The 22,950-nt window shown below is 43.8% G+C and overlaps 1 protein-coding gene across 1 annotated transcript in view; it reads left to right on the top strand.

The window, feature by feature from the left end:
- The window catches only part of LOC117505830 (telomerase protein component 1-like), a 165,737-nt gene that overhangs the window by 5,420 nt on the left and 137,367 nt on the right, over positions 1–22,950 (top strand). Inside the window, 6 exon segments of the mRNA XM_034165368.1 lie at positions 4,512–4,700; positions 12,422–12,612; positions 12,706–12,844; positions 13,129–13,308; positions 16,324–16,416; positions 16,695–16,830. Of these exon segments, the coding sequence (XP_034021259.1) occupies positions 4,512–4,700; positions 12,422–12,612; positions 12,706–12,844; positions 13,129–13,308; positions 16,324–16,416; positions 16,695–16,830 (928 nt within the window).

The raw sequence follows: 22,950 nt of genomic DNA, 5'->3' as shown, positions 1-22,950 counted from the left end.
GAAGCGCTCTATTGGGGTGATATGGTACTATGAGGTCCCTAAGATAAGATGGGACCTGATTATTCAAAACCTTATAAGTAAGAAGAAGAATTTTAAAGTCTATTCTAGAATTAACAGGAAGCCAATGAAGAGAGGCCAATATGGGTGAAATATGCTCTCTCCTTCTAGTCCCTACCAGTACTGTAGCTGCAGCATTTTGAATTAACTGAAGGCTTTTCAGGGAACATTTAGGACAACCTGATAATAATGAATTACAATAGTCCAGCCTAGAGGAAATAAATGAATGAATTAGTTTTTCAGCATCACTCTGAGACAAGACCTTTCTAATTTTAGAGATATTGCGTAAATGCAAAAAAGCAGTCCTACATATTTGTTTAATATGCGCATTGAATGACATATCCTGATCAAAAATGACTCCAAGATTTCTCACAGTATTACTAGAGGTCAGGGTAATGCCATCCAGAGTAAGGATCTGGTTAGACACCATGTTTCTAAGATTTGTGGGGCCAAGTACAATAACTTCATTTTTTATCTGAGTTTAAAAGCAGAAAATTAGAGGTCATCCATGTCTTTATGTCTGTAAGACAATCCTGCAGTTTAGCTAATTGGTGTGTGTCCTCTGACTTCATGGATAGATAAAGCTGGGTATCATCTGCGTAACAATGAAAATTTAAGCAATACCGTCTAATAATACTACCTAAGGGAAGCATGTATAAAGTGAATAAAATTGGTCCTAGCACAGAACCTTGTGGAACTCCGTAATTAACTTTAGTCTGTGAAGAAGATTCCCCATTTACATGAACAAATTGTAATCTATTAGATAAATATGATTCAAACCACGACAGCGCAGTGCCTTTAATACCTATGGCATGCTCTAATCTCTGTAATAAAATTTTATGGTCAACAGTATCAAAAGCAGCACTGATGTCTAACAGAACAAGCACAGAGATGAGTCCACTGTCTGAGGCCATAAGAAGATCATTTGTAACCTTCACTAATGCCGTTTCTGTACTATGATGAATTCTAAAACCTGACTGAAACTCTTCAAATAGACCATTCCTCTGCAGATGATCAGTTAGCTGTTTTACAACTACCCTTTCAAGAATTTTTGAGAGAAAAAGAAGGTTGGAGATTGGCCTATAATTAGCTAAGATAGCTGGGTCAAGTGATGGCTTTTTAAGTAATGGTTTAATTACTGCCACCTTAAAAGCCTGTGGTACATAGCCAACTAATAAAGATAGATTGATCATATTTAAGATCGAAGCATTAAATAATGGTAGGGCTTCCTTGAGCAGCCTGGTAGGAATGGGGTCTAATAGACATGTTGATGGTTTGGATGAAGTAACTAATGAAAATAACTCAGACAGAATAATCTGAGAGAAAGAGTCTAACCAAATACCGGCATCACTGAAAGCAGCCAAAGATAACGATACATCTTTGGGATGGTTATGAGTAATTTTTTCTCTATTAGTTAAAATTGTATTAGCAAAGAAAGTCATGAAGTCATTACTAGTTAAAGTTAAAGGAATACTCGGCTCAATAGAGCTCTGACTCTTTGTCAGCCTGGCTACAGGTCTGAAAAGAAACCTGGGGTTGTTCTTATTTTCTTCAATTAGTGATGAGTAGTAAGATGTCCTAGCTTTACGGAGGGCTTTTTTTTATAGAGCAACAGACTCTTTTTCCAGGCTAAGTGAAGATCTTCTAAATTAGTGAGACGCCATTTCCTCTCCAACTTACGGGTTATCTGCTTTAAGCTGCGAGTTTGTGAGTTATACCACGGAGTCAGGCACTTCTGATTTAAAGCTCTCTTTTTCAGAGGAGCTACAGCATCCAAAGTTGTCTTCAATGAGGATGTAAAACTATTGACGAGATACTCTATCTCACTTACAGAGTTTAGGTAGCTACTCTGCACTGTGTTGGTATATGGCATTAGAGAACATAAAGAAGGAATCATATCCATAAACCTAGTTACAGCGCTTTCTGAAAGACTTCTAGTGTAATGAAACTTATTCCCCACTGCTGGGTAGTCCATCAGAGTAAATGTAAATGTTATTCAGAAATGATCAGACAGAAGGGAGTTTTCAGGGAATACTGTTAAGTCTTCAATTTCCATACCATAAGTCAGAACAAGATCTAAGATATGATTAAAGTGGTGGGTGGACTCATTTACATTTTGAGCAAAGCCAATTGAGTCTAATAATAGATTAAATGCAGTGTTGATGCTGTCATTCTCAGCATCTGTGTGGATGTTAAAATCGCCCACTATAATTATCTTATCTGAGCTAAGCACTAAGTCAGACAAAAGGTCTGAAAATTCACAGAGAAACTCACAGTAACGACCAGGAGGACGATAGATAACAAATAAAACTGGTTTTTGGGACTTCCAATTTGGATGGACAAGACTAAGAGTCAAGCTTTCAAATGAATTAAAGCTCTGTCTGGGTTTTTGATTAATTAATAAGCTGGAATGGAAGATTGCTGCTAATCCTCCACCTCGGCCCGTGCTACAAGCGTTCTGACAGTTAGTGTGACTCAGGGGTGTTGACTCATTTAAACTAACATATTCATCCTGCTGTAACCAGGTTTCTGTAAGGCAGAATAAATCAATATGTTGATCAATTATTATATCATTTACTAACAGGGACTTAGAAGAGAGAGACCTAATGTTTAATAGACCACATTTAACTGTTTTAGTCTGTGGTGGAGTTGAAGGTGCTATATTATTTTTTCTTTTTGAATTTTTATGCTTAAATAGATTTTTGCTGGTTATTGGTAGTCTGGGAGCAGGCACCGTCTCTACAGGGATGGGGTAATGAGGGGATGGCAGGGGGAGAGAAGCTGCAGAGAGGTGTGTAAGACTACAACTCTGCTTCCTGGTCCCAACCCTGGATAGTCACGGTTTGGAGGATTTAAGAAAATTGGCCAGATTTCTAGAAATGAGAGCTGCTCCATCCAAAGTGGGATGGATGCCGTCTCTCCTAACAAGACCAGGTTTTCCCCAGAAGCTTTGCCAATTATCTATGAAGCCCACCTCATTTTTTGGACACCACTCAGACAGCCAGCAATTCAAGGAGAACATGCGGCTAAACATGTCACTCCCGGTCCGATTGGGGAGGGGCCCAGAGAAAACTACAGAGTCCGACATTGTTTTTGCAAAGTTACACACCGATTCAATGTTAATTTTAGTGATCTCCGATTGGCGTAACCGGGTGTCATTACTGCCGACGTGAATTACAATCTTACCAAATTTACGTTTAGCCTTAGCCTTAGCCAGCAGTTTCAAATTTCCTTCAGTGTCGCCTGCTCTGGCCCCCGGAAGACAATTGACTATGGTTACTGGTGTCGCTAACTTCACATTTCTCAAAACAGAGTCGCCAATAACCAGAGTTTGATCCTCGGCGGGTGTGTCGCCGAGTGGGGAAAAACGGTTAGAAATGTGAACGGGTTGGCGGTGTACACGGGGCTTCTGTTTAGGGCTACGCTTCCTCCTCACAGTCACCCAGTCGGCCTGCTTTCCTGGCTGCTCGGGATCTGCCAGAGGGAAACTAACGGCAGCTAAGCTACCTTGGTCCTCACCGACTACAGGGGCCTGGCTAGCTGTAGAATTTTCCACGGTGCGGAGCCGAGTCTCCAATTCGCCCAGCCTGGCCTCCAAAGCTACGAATAAGCTACACTTATTACAAGTACCATTACTGCTAAAGGAGGCCGAGGAATAACTAAACATTTCACACCCAGAGCAGAAAAGTGCGGGAGAGATAGGAGAAGCCGCCATGCTAAACCGGCTAAGAGCTAGTAGCTGCGCTAAGCTAGCAGATTCCTAAAAACACACAAAGTGAATAATGTGTAAATAATTTAGAGGTGATTCAGCAGAGGGAGTGCTTTAGTTAAGGCACGTGAAGATTACACTGTGAAACAAATCGTTATCTAGTTAACTAGATCAATCTAACTGCGCAGATTAAACAGCTAACAGATACAGCAAAACACCGCTGTGCTCCAGAACAGGAAGTGATACAATACCGCAGTGAGAGCCAACCACCAGTAGAGTCAAGCCAATCGAAGAAAACAAGAAAACAAATGTTTGTACACGTCTCTGAAAACTGAAGTCACTACTTTACAGAATACAGATCGATAAAAAACAATCATTTTCTAACCTTTATTCAGCAAATTTAGTCATTAACCCCACATCATTATTACATATAATAGACATTTATGAAAGCTCACAACACAATTATTTTATATTTATTTAGCCAGCTGACAATCCTTTATCAGCTTGTTGCTGCACCCGAACGCTGCACAAAACAGCATTTTCAGATCACTTTAACCCTAACTTTAAGATTTCTAATGCCTGATGACACGTAATAACGTTAAGCAAGATGGAGGCTGCCTTGCAACAACTCACAGGCTGCATCCGCCATCTAGTGGATTAAATAGAAATCGATGTTCTGAACTGACTGGACTCTGGCTGTGGTCACAGACTGTTGACCACCTCATCAGTATTGCTTATCTTGTAGGAAGATGACCAGTTGGATCTTGCGTCAGAATTAAATGAGCAGGATTTACACCAGGGGTCGCTGCAGAGACGGTTCTTTGGCAGAGCGAAGCTGCTGTCTGCTGCTGTGGAGATAGCCGAGCGGATCCAGGCCAAAGGAGGACTGATGGTGGTGGAGTCGGCTGTTGGAGAGGGAAAAACTGTCTTTATGGTAAAGTCATCCTCTGAAAGGCATCCAACTGCTGTCAAGTCTTATTGGTTGATGAGATTGATTTTATTTTCGGTCACATAGACATTGGTCAAAAGCAAAGGAAACACAGTGAATAAGAATATGAAACTGTTTTCAGCTTCATTCACAGACCAACAGGATCCCAGGTGGTGTTCGGGTGAGATTTTGTAGACATTTATGATTTCTTCACCTCTGACAGTCCAGACGTGTAAATGAGCTGTCCCTGGATTTGACAAGAAAGATGATATGCAAGGTTGAATAAATCTTACATTAGATATAACTGTATTAATCCCTTAGGAAGACTCCCTCAGGGAAATTGAAATGAATTACATTTGAATTTAATTTTCTCTTGTTGTCATGGTGAAGTCCTTAAGGTTACTAAGCAACAACAGAGTTGAATGAGATGAAAAGAAAAGGTGCACTGACACTTGCACGACTTTAAGTCACACACTTGCACCACCTGTGTCATGCAGGAGCGTAAACTCGTCTTTAACGGGTGTAGACTGAACGTGAGGGGGCCCCGGTGCGTGCAATTGTGCAAAGAGAATTTTGAAATGTTCAAAAATTCTTTCATGTGTAAATGTCATGCAACAGCGTGATCTGCTCACCAACACTACGTACAGCTCGAGTATACTACTACGTCAAGTAAAGAAGTAAATGGAGGGAGTGGTTGCGTCAGCGCACCGCACCAGAGGGCAGCTGGTCTGAACAATTATAACGAGATGTTAAATCTATCATAAACATACTTTTACAGCTGCACACAAGAAGGAAAGAACATGCAACTGTTTTACCAAGCTGGTCCTCTGTGATTCAGGAAGCGATTAGAGCTGGTGTCAGCAGCCAACGTGCAGAGGAAAATGAATAATCTGGTACAAAATAATTATTTTTGTAGCCCATGGCCTCGATTCGCACTAATTAAATAAATACATCAATGCTGTCTCAACAAAAACCTGAGTTTTGAACTGAAGACAGAGACTGTGTTTCACTCTGTTGAGAAATTTCTAAGTCATCTGGTCCATTTGGAAATAAGATGGAGACATCCCGCCATTGGCCAACACTGTGCTTCACAGCAAAACAGAACTGTAACTCAAGGTTCTTCAAAGGGGAGTCCTTGCCTTTTTATCAGTGAATTTTCAGTCACTATGAATTACATGACATTATAATTGCTTCACGTCAGAATTTGAGCTTCTCCAGGCCAGGAGAACCCAAATTTTATGACAGCACACTGCCAGAGGACCTTCCCCCATGACAAGACCTGGCCATAAACTCTGAGTCTTGACCATCAGCTTTTATCGTTAGGTCTAAGTAAAAGAAAAGACCTTTGCTTAAAATAAAAAAAAAATGCATCAGTATTATCTTATTCATATATAAAATGTCTAATGTTGTTTGTATTGATTAATCAAACAAAATGCTTTGTTTTTTGCAAAAATGCTTTTTGTGGTAGGAGTTTGGGGAGGCCATGGAGGTGGACTATCGGACGGCCTCGAAGAAATTCTGGCAAACCTTCCGATGCCTCCAGAGGCAGAAGCAGCTCCCCACTAACACTGTCTACGGTGCGGGTGGGGAGCTGTTGACCCTGACTGGGGATGTTGTCAGGCAGTAGAAGGAATACTTCGAGGATCCCCCTTGAACTGCCACCTTATCATGGTGGGGGAGTTTGCGTACCCAGATGATCGTAGGAGCTATGTTGTCGGGGGCTCTGTGCTCCTGGTAGGGTCTTCCATGGCAAACAGGTCCTAGGGGACAGGTCAGATTAAGGGCAGTTCAGAAGTGCCCATGACCAGTATGAAATCAAGGACCGAGACGTTGCTCAGTACGGTGGAGCTGGGGCTCCACCCTGGAGCCAGGCCTGGGGTTAGGGCTCGCGCGCGAGCGGCTGGTGGTTGGCCAGGCCCACCCCGAAAGAGCGATGTCACCCTGCCCTCCTGTGGGTTCACCACCTGCAGAGGGGGCCATGGGGGTCGGGCGGAGAGAGGACTGGGTGGTGGTCAAGGCGGGTGGCCTGCTGGCCCAGTCTGCGCTCGCAGCCTCTGGCTGTTGGGATGTGGAATGTCACTTCGCTGGGGGGAAGGAGCCACAGCTTGTGAGGGAGGTTGAGAGGTACCGACTAGAGATAGTCGGGCTCACCTCCACGTACAGCTTGGGCTCTAGTACCCAACTCCTGGAGAGGGGCTGGGGTAGCATTGCTTATTGGTCCCCAGCTCAGTTGCCATGTGTTGGAGCTCACCCCGGTGAACGAGAGGGTCGCATCCCTATGTATTCGGGTCGGGGACAGGTCTCTCACTGTTGTCTCGGCCTATGGGCCGAGAGGCGGTGCAGAGTACCCGACCTTCTTGGAGTCCCTGGGAGGGGTACTAGATAGTGCTCCGACTGGGGACTCCATTGTTCTCCACATGGGTGGCGACAGTGAGGCCTGGAGGGGGGTGATCGGGAAGCACGGCCTCCCCAATCTGAACCCGAGTGGTGTTCAGTTCTTGGAGGGTCTCTGGTGCCTGTCGCGGCAGCAATCCCAGAATCCAGTGGTGGACACCGGAAGTAAGGGATGCCATCAAGCTGAAGGAGTCCTTGTCTTTGTTGGCAGGTGGGACTCCGGAGGCAGCTGACAGGTACCGGTAGGCCAAGCGTGCTGCAGCCTGTGCGGTCACAGAGGCAAAAACTCGGGTCTGGGAGGAGTTCGAGGAGGCCATGGAGGAGGACTATCAGACGGCCTCGAAGAAATTCTGGCAAACCGTCCGCCACCTCCAGAGGCAGAAGCAGCTCTCCAGCAGCACTGTTTATGGTGCGGGTGGGGAGCTGTTGACCCTGACTGGGGATGTTGTCAGGCGGTGGAAGGAATACTACGAGGATCTCCTCAATCCCATTGTCACGTCTTCTGAAGAGGAAGCAGAGATGGGGGACTCAAAGGCGGACTCATCCATTACCCAGGCTGAAGTCACCGATGTGTTCAGAAAGCTCCTCGGTGGCAAGGCTCCTGGGGTGGATGAAATCCGTCCGGAGTACCTTAAGTCTCTGGATGCTGTGGGACTGTCTAGGTTGACACGTCTCTACAACATCGCATGGCGGTCGAGGGCGGTGCCTCTGGATTGGCAGGCCGGGGTGGTGGTCCCTCTGTTTAAGAAGGTGGACCTTAGGGTGTGTTCCAACTACAAGGGAATCACACTCCTCAGCCTCCTCGGTAAGGTCTATTCCAGAGTACTGGAGAGGAGAATTCGACCGATAGTCGAACCTCGAATTCAGGAGGAGCAGTGTGGTTTTCGTCCTGGCCGCGGCACACTGGACCAGCTCTACACCATCCATCAGGTGCTCGAGGGTTCATGGGAGTTAGCCCAACCAGTCCACATGAGTTTTGTGGATCTGGAGAAGGCATTTGACCATGTTCCTCGAGGCACCCTGTGGGGGGTGCTCCGGGAGTACGGGGTCTGGGGTCCTTTGCTAAGGGCTATCTGATCCCTATACGACTGCAGCAGGAGCTTGGTCCGCATTGCAGTAGTAAGTCAAGCCTGTTTCCAGTGCACGTTGGCCTCTGCCAGGGCTGCTCTTTATCACCGGTTCTATTCATAACCGTTATGAATTTCTAGGTGCAGTCAGGGTGTAGAGGGAGTCTCGTTTGGGAACCACAGAATCTCGTCTCTGCTGTTTGCGGACAATGTGGTTCTGTTGGCTTTGGCAAATCAGGACCTTCAGCGTGGGAGCGGTTTACGGTGTGAAGCATCCGGGATTAAAATCAGCACCTCCAAATCCGAGGCCATGGTTCTCGACCAGAAAAAGGAGCTTTGCACTCTTCAGGTTGGTGGAGTGTCCTTGCCTCAAGTGGAGGAGTTTAAGTATCTTGGGATCTTGTTCATGAGAGAGAGATGGATGGAGCGTGAGATCAACAGACAGATCAGTGCAGCGTCCGCAGTGATGTGGTCGCTGTATCAGACCGTTGTGGTGAAGAGAGAGCTGAGCAAGGGAGCAAAGCTCTCGATTTACCGATCAGTCTACATTCCGATCCTCATCTATGTTCATGAGATTTGGCTCATGACCAAAAGGACAAGATCACGAGTACAAGTGGCTGAGATGAGTTTCCTCCGCAGGGTGGCTGGGCACTCCCTTAGAGATAGGGTGAGGAGCTCGGTCACTTGGGAGGAGCTCTGAGTCGAGTTGCTGCTCCTCCACGTTGAAAGGAGCCAGCTGAGGTGGCTCAGGCATCTTTTTTGGATGCCCCCTGGACGCCTCGCTGGAGAGGTGTTCCGAGCATGTCCCATTGGGAGGAGGCCCCAGGGAAAACCCAGGACCCGCTGGAGGGACTATGTCTCGCAGCTGGCTTGGGAATACCTTGGCGTTCCCCGGAGGAGCTGGGGGAGGTGTATGTGGATCGGGAGGTCTGAGCGGCTTTGCTTGAGCTGCTGCCCCCGCGACCTGACCTCGGATGAAGTGGAAGAAAATGGATGGATGGACAAAATGCTTTGCATATAATCATTCCATTTTATTGGCATGTGTTCCTTTTAACTGATGTGTGTTTAAGTGTGATCTTTCTGCATTGTCAATATGTTGATGGTGAAATATTCTATTTTGACCAAATGGAGCGTTTAAGTGACGATTAATAATGTGTATCCATTCGAGTGTCTTAGAACAGTAGTATACCAAAATAGTTAATGTGTTTAAATAATTAAATCATTTTGTCTGCCTTTGAACACATGAAGTTTTCTGTGAAGTGTAGGGCAGATTTACCTCACATGAAAAGCCAAAGATCCTTTTCAGGAGTGATATGTTACTAGTTGGCCCGTTTGAATAGCCCCCTAGGTGCTCCAATGAGTACATACTATTAGTACATACTCAGTGTGGCCTGCGCCATTACACACAGCGATCAGTGAGGCACACGGAGCAGACTGAGAGCCTCTGATGACAATCTCACGTGCTCAAACAAAGAGTGTGTAACTATCAGGATTGCTCCACTAGTTTGCATGTGAATGTTACTGGATAACTCTGTTGCTTTCTCTGCGTAAAGCACTGTTTACCATATCAACGGACAACAAAACGCATAAACCATTTTGTATATATTGTTCAAAATGTGCATTTTTTTATTGTTTGAACCTTTTTGTTGTACAGTCTTTCACACAAGACCGCATATTACCTTTATAAAGGGTCAAAACAGTTGTTTATTATAGTTTGCTGTGTTTTGAATAAATGTGTGGAAAATTATTTTTCACTTTTTTCTTTGCCTATTTTTGATTGTAAACCTTTATTACACTTATAAAACACATCAAAACATATATATTCTGAAAGCACAGGTTGTACTGAAAAAAAAGACATAAAACTTGATTGTGGGAGGCAGGGAGTGTTAACAGCAATAAAAAAAACCTTTATGCAAGGCAAGTGAACTGTCCAAAAAATGCCCTCGGACCCCAGAGGGTTAAATTGAGACTCATTGATTAATTTGAGACTGATAAATTAATGAATCTTTAAATTGAAGTACCTCTGCTTCAAATAGGTGGTGCCCCAAATTAATTATCCTGATTAAATAATCATTATTAAACCCTAAAATTGTTAATTATTTTGGTGATCTATTAAATGAAGCCTAGCCCAGTCTAATTTAATTTGGGAGTTTAACTACTTAGTAGAGTACTTAGTAGAGCAAGGACGTTTCGCTTCAAATCCCAGAAGCTTCCTCAGCTAGTTTAACTACTTATTCATTACATTTATTTTGGTGCTTGCGTGTGAGCCGATCTGGAATTGACTAATTTTGTTACATCTTTATGGTCCGCCGTTGTGAGACCTGAATATTCACTCCATCTTTATGGGTCCCCGTTGCGAGGCATGTAATTTCATTACATTATACGAGGTCTGTTAGAAAAGTAACATACCTTTTTATTTTTTACAAAAACCATATGGATTTGAATCACGTGTGATTGCATCAGCCAAGCTTGAACCTTTGTGCGCATGCGTGAGTTTTTTTATGCCTGTCAGTTGCGTCATTCGCCTGTGAGCACGCTTTGTGGGAGGAGTGGTCCAGCCCCCTCAGCGGATTTTCATTGTCAGGAAAATGGCTGAGCGACTGCCGGTTTGCTGCATCAAAATTTTTTCAGAAACTGTGAGAGACAGCCAGGTGGAAACCATTCGGAAAATTCAGATGGCTTTCGGTGAAGATCTTATGAACATCACAGAGATTAAGGAGCATTACAACCGGATTAAAGACAGCCCACAGTCGCTGAGGGCGCGCCGCGCTTCAAGCGGCCATCGACAAGCTGAAACGACCAGATCATTTCCAAAGTGAAGGCTGTGTTGATCCGGGACGTCGTCTGACCACCAGAGAAATGGCAAGAGAGGTGGACATAGCACGTTTTTGGCACATTACACTGTTACAGGAGATTTTGAAATGAAAGACGTGTGGCGGAATTCGCGTGTCAGGATGGAGCCGCGTCATGGCGCACAACAAAAAGCACCTCCATGTTGGAAGTCTCACGGGACATGCCCAGCTCTTCCACCATTCGGAAGATTCAGACGGCTTTGGGTGGCTTTTCAGTCGAGTGAGTATCCGAGAAATTGTCGAAGATCTGGGCATGCCACAACTTGTCCTGTGAGACCAACACAGAGGTGCTTTCATTCCGCGCCATTAGCGGCTCCGTGGCGAATTCCTCCACTCCTGTTTTCATGACAAAATCTCCTTTAACAGTGGAATGTGCCGGAAAAGTGCTGATGTCCACCTCTCTTGCCATTTCTCTGGTAGTCAGACGACATCCCGGATCAACACAGCATTCAGTTTGGAAATGATTTGGTCGTTTCAGCCTGTCGATCGCCGCTCGGAGCGCGTCGCGCCCTCCGCCATTGTGCGCTGTCTTTAAACTGGCGGTACCACTCTTTAATCTGTGTAATCCCCATAAAATCGTCCCTGAAAGCCTTCTGAATTTTCAGAATGGTGTCCACCTGGCTGTCTCACAGTTTCTTGAAAAATTTGATGCATTGCTGCTCCAGCCGTTCAGACATTTTCCTCAATGAAAATCCGACGAGGGGGGAGGACCAGTGCTCACTCAAAGCCTGCTCACAGGCGAATGACGCAACCGACAGGCGTGAAAAAACTCACGCATGTGCACGAAGGTTCAAGCTTGGCTGATGCAATCACATGTGATTCAAATCCATAAGGTTATTGCAAAAAATAAAAAGGTCCGTTACTTTTCTAACAGACCTCGTATATATGCAGCGTCCAGCGCAGAGTGCGCGGCATCTGGTGGAACAAAGAACGGCGTCCAACTGGGAACACAGCGGGTGGGATCGTCATGACAACGGCTGTGCATCAAAGTCGTGCAAGTGTCAGCGCACCTAAACCTTGGTCATTTTCGCGACATGACTGATCAACACATTTATGTTTATCTCTTTACTATTAGCCCCTAGTGACCTGGTGGCATTTCTTAGACGTTTGTGATTGCAAACACTCTAATGATATGGTTGCTAGGCAACTAATAGTTTGTCTTTGATGAAAGCAATCCCTAGCATCAAAGACAGAAATGATTGAGATTGAAGGCCAATTGAATCATCAGTGAACTTTAATCTTGCCTGGTTATTACTTTTTATCTCTTTAGCATTACAGTGTTTGCCAAGTGTTTAGACTTTGAGATCAAGTGAGGAAATGGGACTTTTAAATTGAAATGTCCATAAGTATTTGGGCACCCCCTTCCCCAACCCTGACTTCATAATTAATGGAGTGCTGGTCTTTGTCCACACAGGCTGCTTTAGCAGAAGCTCTCCGGACCGGAGAAAAGTCCAGGAGCAACCAGAAGTGTGAAGTCATCGCCTACTCCACAGCTGCCAGCCAGTCGGCACGGTCTATGGAGAACCTCCTTCGATGTCTCCTTCTGTGTTTCAGGAAGATGAGGGATACAGAGGAGGAGAAGTCGCCTCTTCCTCAGTCTTACAGGTAGGCGGGTTTGGAAGAATCCTGCGACTCGACGCTTAACGTTTCTCTCTGTAGTATCTGAGGTTCTCACTTAAATTTGGCTTTTAATTTTAGAGAGCAGATGTCAGAATTTCACTCCAAGTTGAGTGACATGAATAGCCGACCGCTGGCAATGCTGGTTGACGGGGCAGATTTTGTCCAAGATGGCGGTGGTCAGCTGAACTCCGACTGGATACCACAGCACCTCCCACAGGTCAGTCACTCTGTAAGATTGTTTTTAAACTTCCCACTATGAAATATGGAGGGATATAGTGATCAGGACTTCTGTTTTTGATTATCTCAAGAAGCACTTGACCAATTTCATTCATATTTAGCATAAGTGTGTCGTTGGGTGATTCCCCCATGACACTTTGTATTACTAATTTGTGGGGTCTGGGGGGGACATGTCCTCTCCTGATGACTCTGGTTAAATATTTATAACATTGGATTTAGCAACTTTAAGGGCAACTGAAGCCTGGACTTCCTTTTTCTTCTCAGGGTGTATGTTTGATAATCAGCATCACGTCCAGTTGTGCGCTGCTGCAAACTCTGATCAAGAAGAGAGGGGCGATCCTGTTTTCCCTGGGACAGCTTACCGTGTTAGACAGGAAGGAGATAGTCCAAAAGGGACTGGCAACCTTCGGCAAGAAACTCAGTGACTCTGCATTCAACAACCAGGTTCTTCTTAATTTTTTAAAACTATGTTTACAAACTATTTATTTAAAAAACAAAAAATCACATTTCAATAAAATCTCAGCATTCAGGTTGTCCAGCATCCTCAGAAGAATATGAATGAATAAATACCATGTTTTCCAGAGTCCAAGTCGCACCTTAAAAAAAAAATAAAATTTGATAAGGGACCATGCACATCATGTACATCAATCAATCAATCAATCAATCAATTTTTTTATATAGCGCCAAATCGCAACAAACAGTTGCCCCAAGGCGCTTTATATTGTAAGGCAAGGCCATACAATAATTATGTAAAACCCCAACGGTCAAAACGACCCCCTGTGAGCAAGCACTTGGCTACAGTGGGAAGGAAAAACTCCCTTTTAACAGGAAGAAACCTCCAGCAGAACCAGGCTCAGGGAGGGGCAGTCTTCTGCTGGGACTGGTTGGGGCTGAGGGAGAGAACCAGGAAAAAGACATGCTGTGGAGGGGAGCAGAGATCGATCACTAATGATTAAATGCAGAGTGGTGCATACAGAGCAAAAAGAGAAAGAAACAGTGCATCATGGGAACCCCCCAGCAGTCTACGTCTATAGCAGCATAACTAAGGGATGGTTCAGGGTCACCTGATCCAGCCCTAAACTATAAGCTTTAGCAAAAAGGAAAGTTTTAAGCCTAATCTTAAAAATAGAGAGGGTGTCTGTCTCCCTGATCTGAATTGGGAGCTGGTTCCACAGGAGAGGAGCCTGAAAGCTGAAGGCTCTGCCTCCCATTCTACTCTTACAAACCCTAGGAACTACAAGTAAGCCTGCAGTCTGAGAGCGAAGCGCTCTATTGGGGTGATATGGTACTACGAGGTCCCTAAGATAAGATGGGACCTGATTATTCAAAAACTTATAAGTAAGAAGAAGAATTTTAAATTCTATTCTAGAATTAACAGGAAGCCAATGAAGAGAGGCCAATATGGGTGAGATATGCTCTCCTAGTCCCCGTCAGTACTCTAGCTGCAGCATTTTGAATTAACTGAAGGCTTTTTAGGGAACTTTTAGGACAACCTGATAATAATGAATTACAATAGTCCATACAGTGAAAGTAAACAAGCCAGATTGTCGTCATTGGCTTATTTACATCTGTTGTCTTTTGTACAGCGCTTCACTTTTTACACATTTTATGTTACAGCGTTATTCCAAACTGGAGTAAATTTTTTTTTTTTTTTTTCCCTTCTCAAAATTCTACTCACAACATCCCATAACATCTTAGCCTTATTCCAAAATGGATGAAAAAAAAAAAGATTTATTTTTTTCTTCCAAACTAAAGTGGGACCTACATATAAGGTCCGGCAGTTGACAGTCAGAGCACACATGAAGTCAAAGGAATTGTCTGTAGACCTCCAAGACAGAATTGTCTCAAGGCACAAATCTGAGGAAGGGAATAGAAATGTTTCTGCTACTTTGAAGGTCCCAATGAGCACAGTGGCCTCCATAATCTGTAAATGGAAGAAGTTCAGATCCACCATGGACTCTTCCTTGATCTGGCCGCCCATCTAAACTGAGTGATTGGGGGAGAAGGACCTTAGTCAGGGAGGTGACCAAGAACCCGATGGTTACTCTGTCGGAGCTCCAGCATTCCTCTGTGGAGAGGAGAACCTTCCAGAAGGGCAACCATCTTTGCAGCAATCCACCAATCAGGCCTGTATGGTAGAGTGTCCAGATGGAAGCCACTCCTTAGTAAAAGGCACATGGCAGCCCACCTGGAGTTTGACAAAAGGCACCTGAAGGACTCTCAGACCAGGAGAAACAAAATTCTTTGGTCTGATGGGACAAGGATTGAACTCTTTCATGTTTGGAGGAATCCAAGCACCATCCCTACAGTGAAGCATGGTGGTGGCAGCATCATGCTGTGAGGATGTTTTTCAGCAGCAGGAACTGGGAGACTAGTCAGGATTGAGGGAAAGATGAATGCAGCAATGTACAGAGACATCCTGGATGAAAACCTGCTCCAGAGCGCTCTGGACCTCAGACTGGGGCGACGGTTCATCTTTCAGCAGGACAGTGACCCTAAGCACACAGCCAAGATATCAAAACAGTGGCTTCAGGACAACTCTGTGAATGTCCTTGAGTGGCCCAGCCAGAGCCCAGACCTGAATCCAACTGAACATCTCTGGAGAGATCTGAAAATGTCTGTGCACCGACGCTCCCCATCCAACCTGATGGAGCTTGAGAGGTGCTGCAAAGATAAATGGACCAAACCGCCCAAAAATAGTTGCACCAAGATTGTGGCATCATATTCAAGAAGACTTGAGACTGTAATTGCAGCCAAAGGTGCATCAAGTATTGAATAAAGGGTGTGAATACTTAAGTACATCTGTGTTTTTATAAATTTACAAAAAATTAATTTTTTTCATGTTGTCATTATGGGGTGTGGTGAGTAGAATTTTGAGGGGGAAGAAAAAATTAGTTCCCTTTAGGAATAAGACTGTAACATAACAAAATGTGGAAAAGTTTGCTTTATTTTTGTTCACCGTTCATTTATTTGAGTCTGCATAGTGTTTTTGTTCAGTTTTGCTTTATCTGAGTCTGCACACTTTTTGTTCACTGTTCCTTCATTTTGCTCCCGGTATGTAGTGAGCGCCTTATATGGCAGCACCCTGACATTGGGGTGAATGTGAGGCATAATTGTAAAGCGCTTTGAGCGTCTGATGCAGATGGAAAAGCGCTATATAAATGCAGTCCATTTACCATTTATTTGTTTAAAAGTGAAACATTGTGAATACTTTCTGGATACACTGTATTACAATGATCGTAACATCAATAGTAGTGGATGTATTATCCCCACTCTGATTACATCTTTATTGAACATTGCCTTTTTTTTCTTTCTTTCAAAAACTCCATGATGTAGTGTGTGTGTGTGTGTGTGTGTGTGTGATGCTGTTGCTTGTATTTTTCAAAGTTGGCCCTGGATTCTCTTAATTTTATTGTTTTTGTATATAAAAGTTGTCTTTTCTTCATCTTTCCTGTCCAGCTCCAGACGTTGGTTATGAAGAAGGGAGCAGTGAGTCCTCTCTACCTGCAGCTGGCCTGTGAAGACCTCAGGAACTTTGCCACCTTTGATAAGGTTGATGTCTAACTCGTGATTAAAATGAGAAAGGCTGTAACACATCACAAAACCCACCGTTTGGAGTGGCTCACTTTTGGATTGGTGCAACAAAAAAAAACAACTTTATTTTTCTGTTTTTAAAAAAGAAGAGCACTCTTGTTCAAAAAGATGAGGATGTCTCCACTTTCTGAAGATTTTATTAATTTTTTTGCTTACGATGTATTTGTTTTGTGATGGTCAACAGTGAGGACATCATCTTAATTCACTCATTAATTCCAGTTCTCTCTGTCTCTCAGCTGAAGGACAGTCTCCAGAGGTTGCCCGAGACACTGAACCAGCTGGTGGGTTACGGCCTGCAAACATTGTGTTTGCAGTTCAGAGGGTATCATGGACTCCACTTGGCCCTGGTGGCACTCACTGTCAGCACCGAGGGTAAGATGAGAACTTTTTCACAACCCGTTTAGTCTTTAATATCTCGGACTAAAGGTGGAGAATTCTGATCTTTATGCAGGTGGAAATCGAGGTTTGTTGATGGTCAAAAGCTGCTGTTTAGGTCCTTCAGGTGTCTTTTTTTAGTCTGTTTCTAACTTAATTATTAGTTGTGTAGTTTGAGGAAAATATATAACAATAAATTTGAGGAAATAATGTATGTGGATGAGGTTGAATACTGACAGCAGTAAATATATATAGTTATAGTTCTGCTGGACAAACTTTAGCCCATTAAATATTATACTTATAAGACATCAGCATTACAAAACCAAATGTTGGGCATTTGTTTTGATTAAAATGATTGGCATTTGGCTTATGTCTATAACACGTTAACCCGGGCAGCGCTGGATACCCCAGCTGGTATATATATAAAAATAAATAAGAAGCCCCACACTATAAAAAAAAAAAAATCATCTGAAAACAGCTCGACCTCCACCATGTTTACAGTTGATTTGGGTTTGAATCAGCAGGTCAGGTCCTGTTCTGGTGATGACGTATCAACAATATGGCTGCGGCTGAGGGCTGAAATAGAGTGCAGGGTTCAGACAGCTGTAGTTTATTCTTCACCTGCACACTTATCAGCAACTTTTATTGTTCTGGATTTTTTTTTACATATCAGCATTACATCATTTTTAGTGATTATTTGTGCACATTTTTTGGTGTCACCTACACTTTAATTTTATCAGACCACTGCCATGGAAAAAAAAAAATGCACAAATGAAAGCAAATTAACTCCTGTTAATACAAGTGACACTACCAACCTTACAACCTTACCAACCCCCAGAGCAACAGTTTTAAGGAAAAATTCCCTCTGAGGAAGAAACCTCAAGCAGAACAGACTCAAAGGGGTGACCCTCTGCTTGGGCCATGCTACAGACACAAATTACAAAACAATTCACACAACAATTCACAGACGAATATACAAGAAATGTTATTGGCGCACAGGACAGGAGGATCGCCAACACGAATACAACTCCCATCTCTGGATGGAGCTGCACCTTAAACAGAGAGAAAAAACAGAATCAGGCATCAGAAAGACAAAACATTACTGTATAATTTGTCAGCATTAAACAACAAGAAAAACAGCTGGCGATCACTGAGGTGATCACCGGCCACTAGCCCTAAACTTCACTAAAAGACCCAGAATTTAGGTAAAGTTGAGGCCGCGGCCGGCTCCAATTACTAATAAATGAATTAAGAGTGAAAAGCATAAAACAAAACTGTACCAGTATACTAGCCATATGAAAGGGAAAATAAGTGCGTCTTAAGTCTGGACTTGAAGGTCTCCACAGAATCTGACTGTTTTATTGACGCAGGGAGATCATTCCACAGAACAGGGGCACGATAAGAGAAAGCTCTGTGAGCCGCAGACTTTTTATTCACCTTATTGACACAAAGTAGTCCTGCACCCTGAGAACATAAAGCCCGGGCCGGATGTAAGGTTTAATTAGGTCAGCTAGGTAGGGAGGTGCCAGTCCATGAATAATTTTATAGGTTAGTAGCAGAACCTTAAAATCTGATCTCACTGGGACAGGAAGCCAGTGAAGAGACGCCAAAATGGGTGTAATGTGGACAAACTTTCTGCTTCGTGTCAAAAGTCTGGCTGCAGCATTTTGAACCAATTGGAGACCCCTAATGCTAGACTGCGGTAAACCAGAAAATACAACATTGCAGTAGTCCAATCTAGAACAGATAAATGCATGGATCAGGGTCTCAGCATCAGCCATAGACAGGATGGGACGAATATTTGCTATATTTCGCAGGTGGAAGAAAGCAGTCCTAGTAATATTTCTAATGTGGAGGCCAAAGGACAATGAAGGATCAAAAATTACCCCAAGGTTCCTCACTTTGTCAGTGTGATGTGTGACACCCGAGCCGAGGCTGAGCGTTAACTGGTCAAATTGATGCCGATGTCTCACTGGACCAAGAACCATCATTTCAGTCTTATCAGAGTTTAAAAGTAGGAAGTTTCTAGACATCCAACTTCTCACTGCTACAAGGCAATCTTCTAGGGATTTTATGTGAACGAGATTACCAGCAGTCATCGGCATGTATAACTGAGTATCACCTGCATAGCAGTGAAAGGTAATCCCAAAACGCCGTAATATGTGCCCAAGGGGTGCTATATAAAGGGAGAAAAGCAGGGGACCTAAGACAGACTCCTGTGGAACCACAAATTTCATGTCACTAAGGTTAGAGGTAATGTTACTGTACAAAACACAGTGAGAACGACTGGTCAAGTATGACGTCAGCCATGCAAGGGCACTCCCAGTAATCCCAGAATGATTTTCCAGCCTATCAAGTAGAATATGATGATCCACTGTATCAAATGCAGCACTGAGATCTAACAGCAACAGAACCGTAGTGGTGTCCAAATCCATTGTAAGCAGAAGATCATTCACCACTTTAGTGAGAGCCGTCTCTGTGGAATGATATTTTCTAAAAGCAGACTGCAGTGGCTCAAAGAGATTATTCTCAGTAAGATATCGGTCGATAGTTTGTCAATACACTAGGGTCAAGATTAGGTTTCTTAAGTAATGGCTTAATCACTGCAGATTTGAAACATTTCGGAACAGATCCAGAAGTTAAAGAAAGATTAATAATTTCCAGCACAGTCGGCCCAAAAGTGGGCCACAGGTCCTTAAACAGTTTTGTTGGTATAGGATCAAATAAACAGGTTGTGCTTTTTGTTGACATTACACGTTTTATCAGCGTGTCTAGTGAGATACTCTCAAATTCTGTAAATCTAGGTAATACCTCAGTAGTGGTGCCCACATCAATAGCAGGGTGCAGTGGCTGGGTTAAGGCATGCCGGGATATGTTTAACCTGATGTCTTCTATTTTCTTTCCAAAGTAATCCAGGAAATGTTGTGCTGTAAAAGGAGAGCGAACTACAGGTGGTTGCCACCGTGTTGAACAAGAACTTTGAGTTATGCTTGTTTTTGTTGCTCAAATCAGAGTAGCAAGTCCGCTTTGTAGCCAATAATGCATGCTTATAGTCTAAGATAGCATCACGCCACGCAAGGTGAAATACTTCTAATTTTGAATGACGCCATTTCCGTTCTAGACCTCTTGCTTTATGCTTGAGGTCACGCAGATAATCATTGAACCAAGGTGACTGTGATTTGTGGGAGCGCGGTTTTAACACAGGTGGTGCATTCATGTCTAGTGGAGTTTTGAGCACAGAGTTTAAACTATCCACAAGTCTGTTTACTGACTGGGTATTTGTCAAATGTGAAGCTAAGACATCAGGCAGTCTAGCTTCGAGTTCAGTCTTAGTTCAGGAGTTGATGCATCGCTGTAATGATATATAAGGTTGTTGTTCCATTAAAAATGGCAGCGAAACTGTAAACTTAATAAGTGAGTGATCAGACACCACTGATGTAAGAGGCATGATGTCAGTATTCGTGACAGCAGTACCACGTGCGAGAACCAGATCCAGGGTATTTCCACTAATGTGCGTCGAATCCTGAATGCATTGCCGAAATCCTAATGCATCCACAATTTCCATAAATGATTTGCAGAAGGGATCAGAAGGCTTATTTATACGCATGTTAGTCACCAATGATCAGAATGTTATCTACACTAGTTGACAAGTTAGAGATGAACACACCAAATTCATCTAAGAATTCAGAATATGGGCCACGAGGCCTATATACAGTGACAAAGTAATACAACTGATTTTTATTCTTCTGACCTTTGCAATGTGTAATATCCTGAGCAGAGCGGAGAATCAGATGCTCAAACGAGTGATATTTGTAACCCCCAACAGCTAATAAGCTAAACCTAGATTTATAAATAAGAGCAACACCCCCGCCTTGCTTCGCATCACGAGGGACGTGACTAAATGTATATGCTGGTGGGCAGGCCTCATTTAAGGGGAGGACAGCTGTAGGTTTAAGCCAGGTTTCACATAGCCCAATCATAGCTAAGTGATGATCAATAATTAGATCATTGATCAACATTGATTTTGAGGACAGTGATCTTATGTTAATGAGGCCCAGTCTAAGGACCTCAGTGGGGTTGACAGTTGAACTGTTTGGGTTTAGGGGTGGTTCCAGAGTAGCATATATAAGATGCCTAGAAGTAGGTTTAGGTTTAAGACATTCCACGCATGTTGTAGGTAGTAGACACAAAATCTTTGCTATTGCTGGAACAACCACTGGGCCATCCTCAATTTCAGCATCATCCAATATAGTAATGGGTATTAAGTTTGGAAAGCATATCCCTCTATGCTTTTTATGGACACGACTATGGAAGCAGGCCACAGTCTCAACTTGTTGAAATTCCCTCCCTGGCAAATAAACTGCACTATCACCATAATGGATTTCCTGCACTAAATTCCCTGCTAAGCTAATGGATTCCACATCCACATTTGTCATAAGCCTTGCAGGGTCTCTAATCACCTGCTCTGTGGCCTGCTGTAGAGTCCTAATGTTACCCTCCCTGTAGAGCTCTATCTATGTTCACAGACAAGATGGCGGCGCCTTCCCCAGTAGGGTGGAGCTCGTCTGGCATCAACAAGCTACAGCGGCCCCAGAACAAAGGCCAGTTATCAATAAAGCTAAAGCCTTGCTGTCTACAAAACTCTGCCAGCCACCTATTTAACGATGTCAGCCTGCTAAACGCCTCATCAGTACCCCGGGAGGGGAGGGGACCAGAGACAATTAATCGATGCCGACACATCTTTCTGGCAAGGTCACAAGTCTTCTCTATGTCTGTTTTGTGACCTCTGAGTGCTTCATCCTGATATCATTGGTGCCAACGTGAATAACTATGTGACTATATCTCATGTCATGTTCCTTCGTCTGTCTTTCCTTCTGCAGCGTCAGCACCCTAAGATGAGATGCAGTGTCGGGAGCTCTGGCCCCAGGAATACATTTAACGTCAGCCGGCGTCTGTAACCTGACTTTGCGGGTGATAGAATCCCCTATCACTAAAGTCCGGTGTTTCGGCCTGGAGACAGGAGTGGAAGTCACTTGTGGGCTCAGAGAATTCACATCTGGCAAATCCAAGGGGGAGAACCGATTCACAGTTCGCACTGGTGAGTGTGATCGGGGTGCCACAACTGGGCACCAAGCCCTACGGGGCTTTCTCCGCCTAGCCACAGTCCGAAAGCCATCCTCCACAGCCGGCGTTTCTAAGCTTATGCTAATGGGCTCGCTAGCCGTCCCAACACTAACCTCATCTGGAGTGCCCGTAACATCTAACTCCACTGCGCTAAGAAGCTGCTCTGACTTACAGACACAGCACTCTAAGAGAGCCACCCTATCTTCCAGCATCACGCAGGATTTACGGAGGGTGTAAAGTAAAATTAGTAGTGTACTGTGTGCACTAAGAAATTCAAGAATGTAGCCAAGTAAACACGAGCTAATCAATAATGGATAAGCTAACCACTCCTAAGGCTCACACAGATGCAAATAAATTTATTAAAATTCACAGCAGTTACACTGAAAAACTAACAGAGGTATTAAACAGGTAAAAACGCAGCAGCTATAAAATACACAAAACAGTTAATTAACTAACAGGAGTGTAAAAAAATGAAATGAAAAAATTATGACGGGGGTCTGAAATAGCTAACGCAAGCTAACCGCTAGCGAAAATGCTAGCTGCTCCTAAGATTTTACACAGGAGTAAAATAATTACTTAAAATTCACAGCAGTTCAACTGAAAAACGAACAGAAGTATTAAATGGGTAGAAAAGAAACAGCTATAAAAAGTAACAACGGAGAGGGGAGGGGTCGATCTAGCTACCGAATGCTAACCGCTAGCGAATGCTAACTGCTAGCGATTCACAACAGGACTGTTCTTAAATACCATTCAGGGTAGATACAATTAATAACCAGAAGAGTGCTAAACAGAAATAAAAGAAGCGTATACAACCGTGTGAAGTTCAGAGTGGCGTCACAGCAACAAACAATCCAGCAGAAGCAAGTTGCCAGTTCTGAGGAATGGTTTCTCAAGTAATTCATCAGTCCACCACTAATCATAGAGACGCGGGTATTGCACCAGGCCCATCCGATGCTGGACACAGTCTGGTTCAGTCGACGCTCCGTCCGCCAC

Source organism: Thalassophryne amazonica, unplaced genomic scaffold (genome assembly GCF_902500255.1).
Source record: "Thalassophryne amazonica unplaced genomic scaffold, fThaAma1.1, whole genome shotgun sequence".
NCBI classification, from domain to species: Eukaryota; Metazoa; Chordata; class Actinopteri; order Batrachoidiformes; family Batrachoididae; genus Thalassophryne; species Thalassophryne amazonica.
Note: the sequence above shows the minus strand (reverse complement) of the source record. Positions and strands in the feature narration are given on the sequence as shown.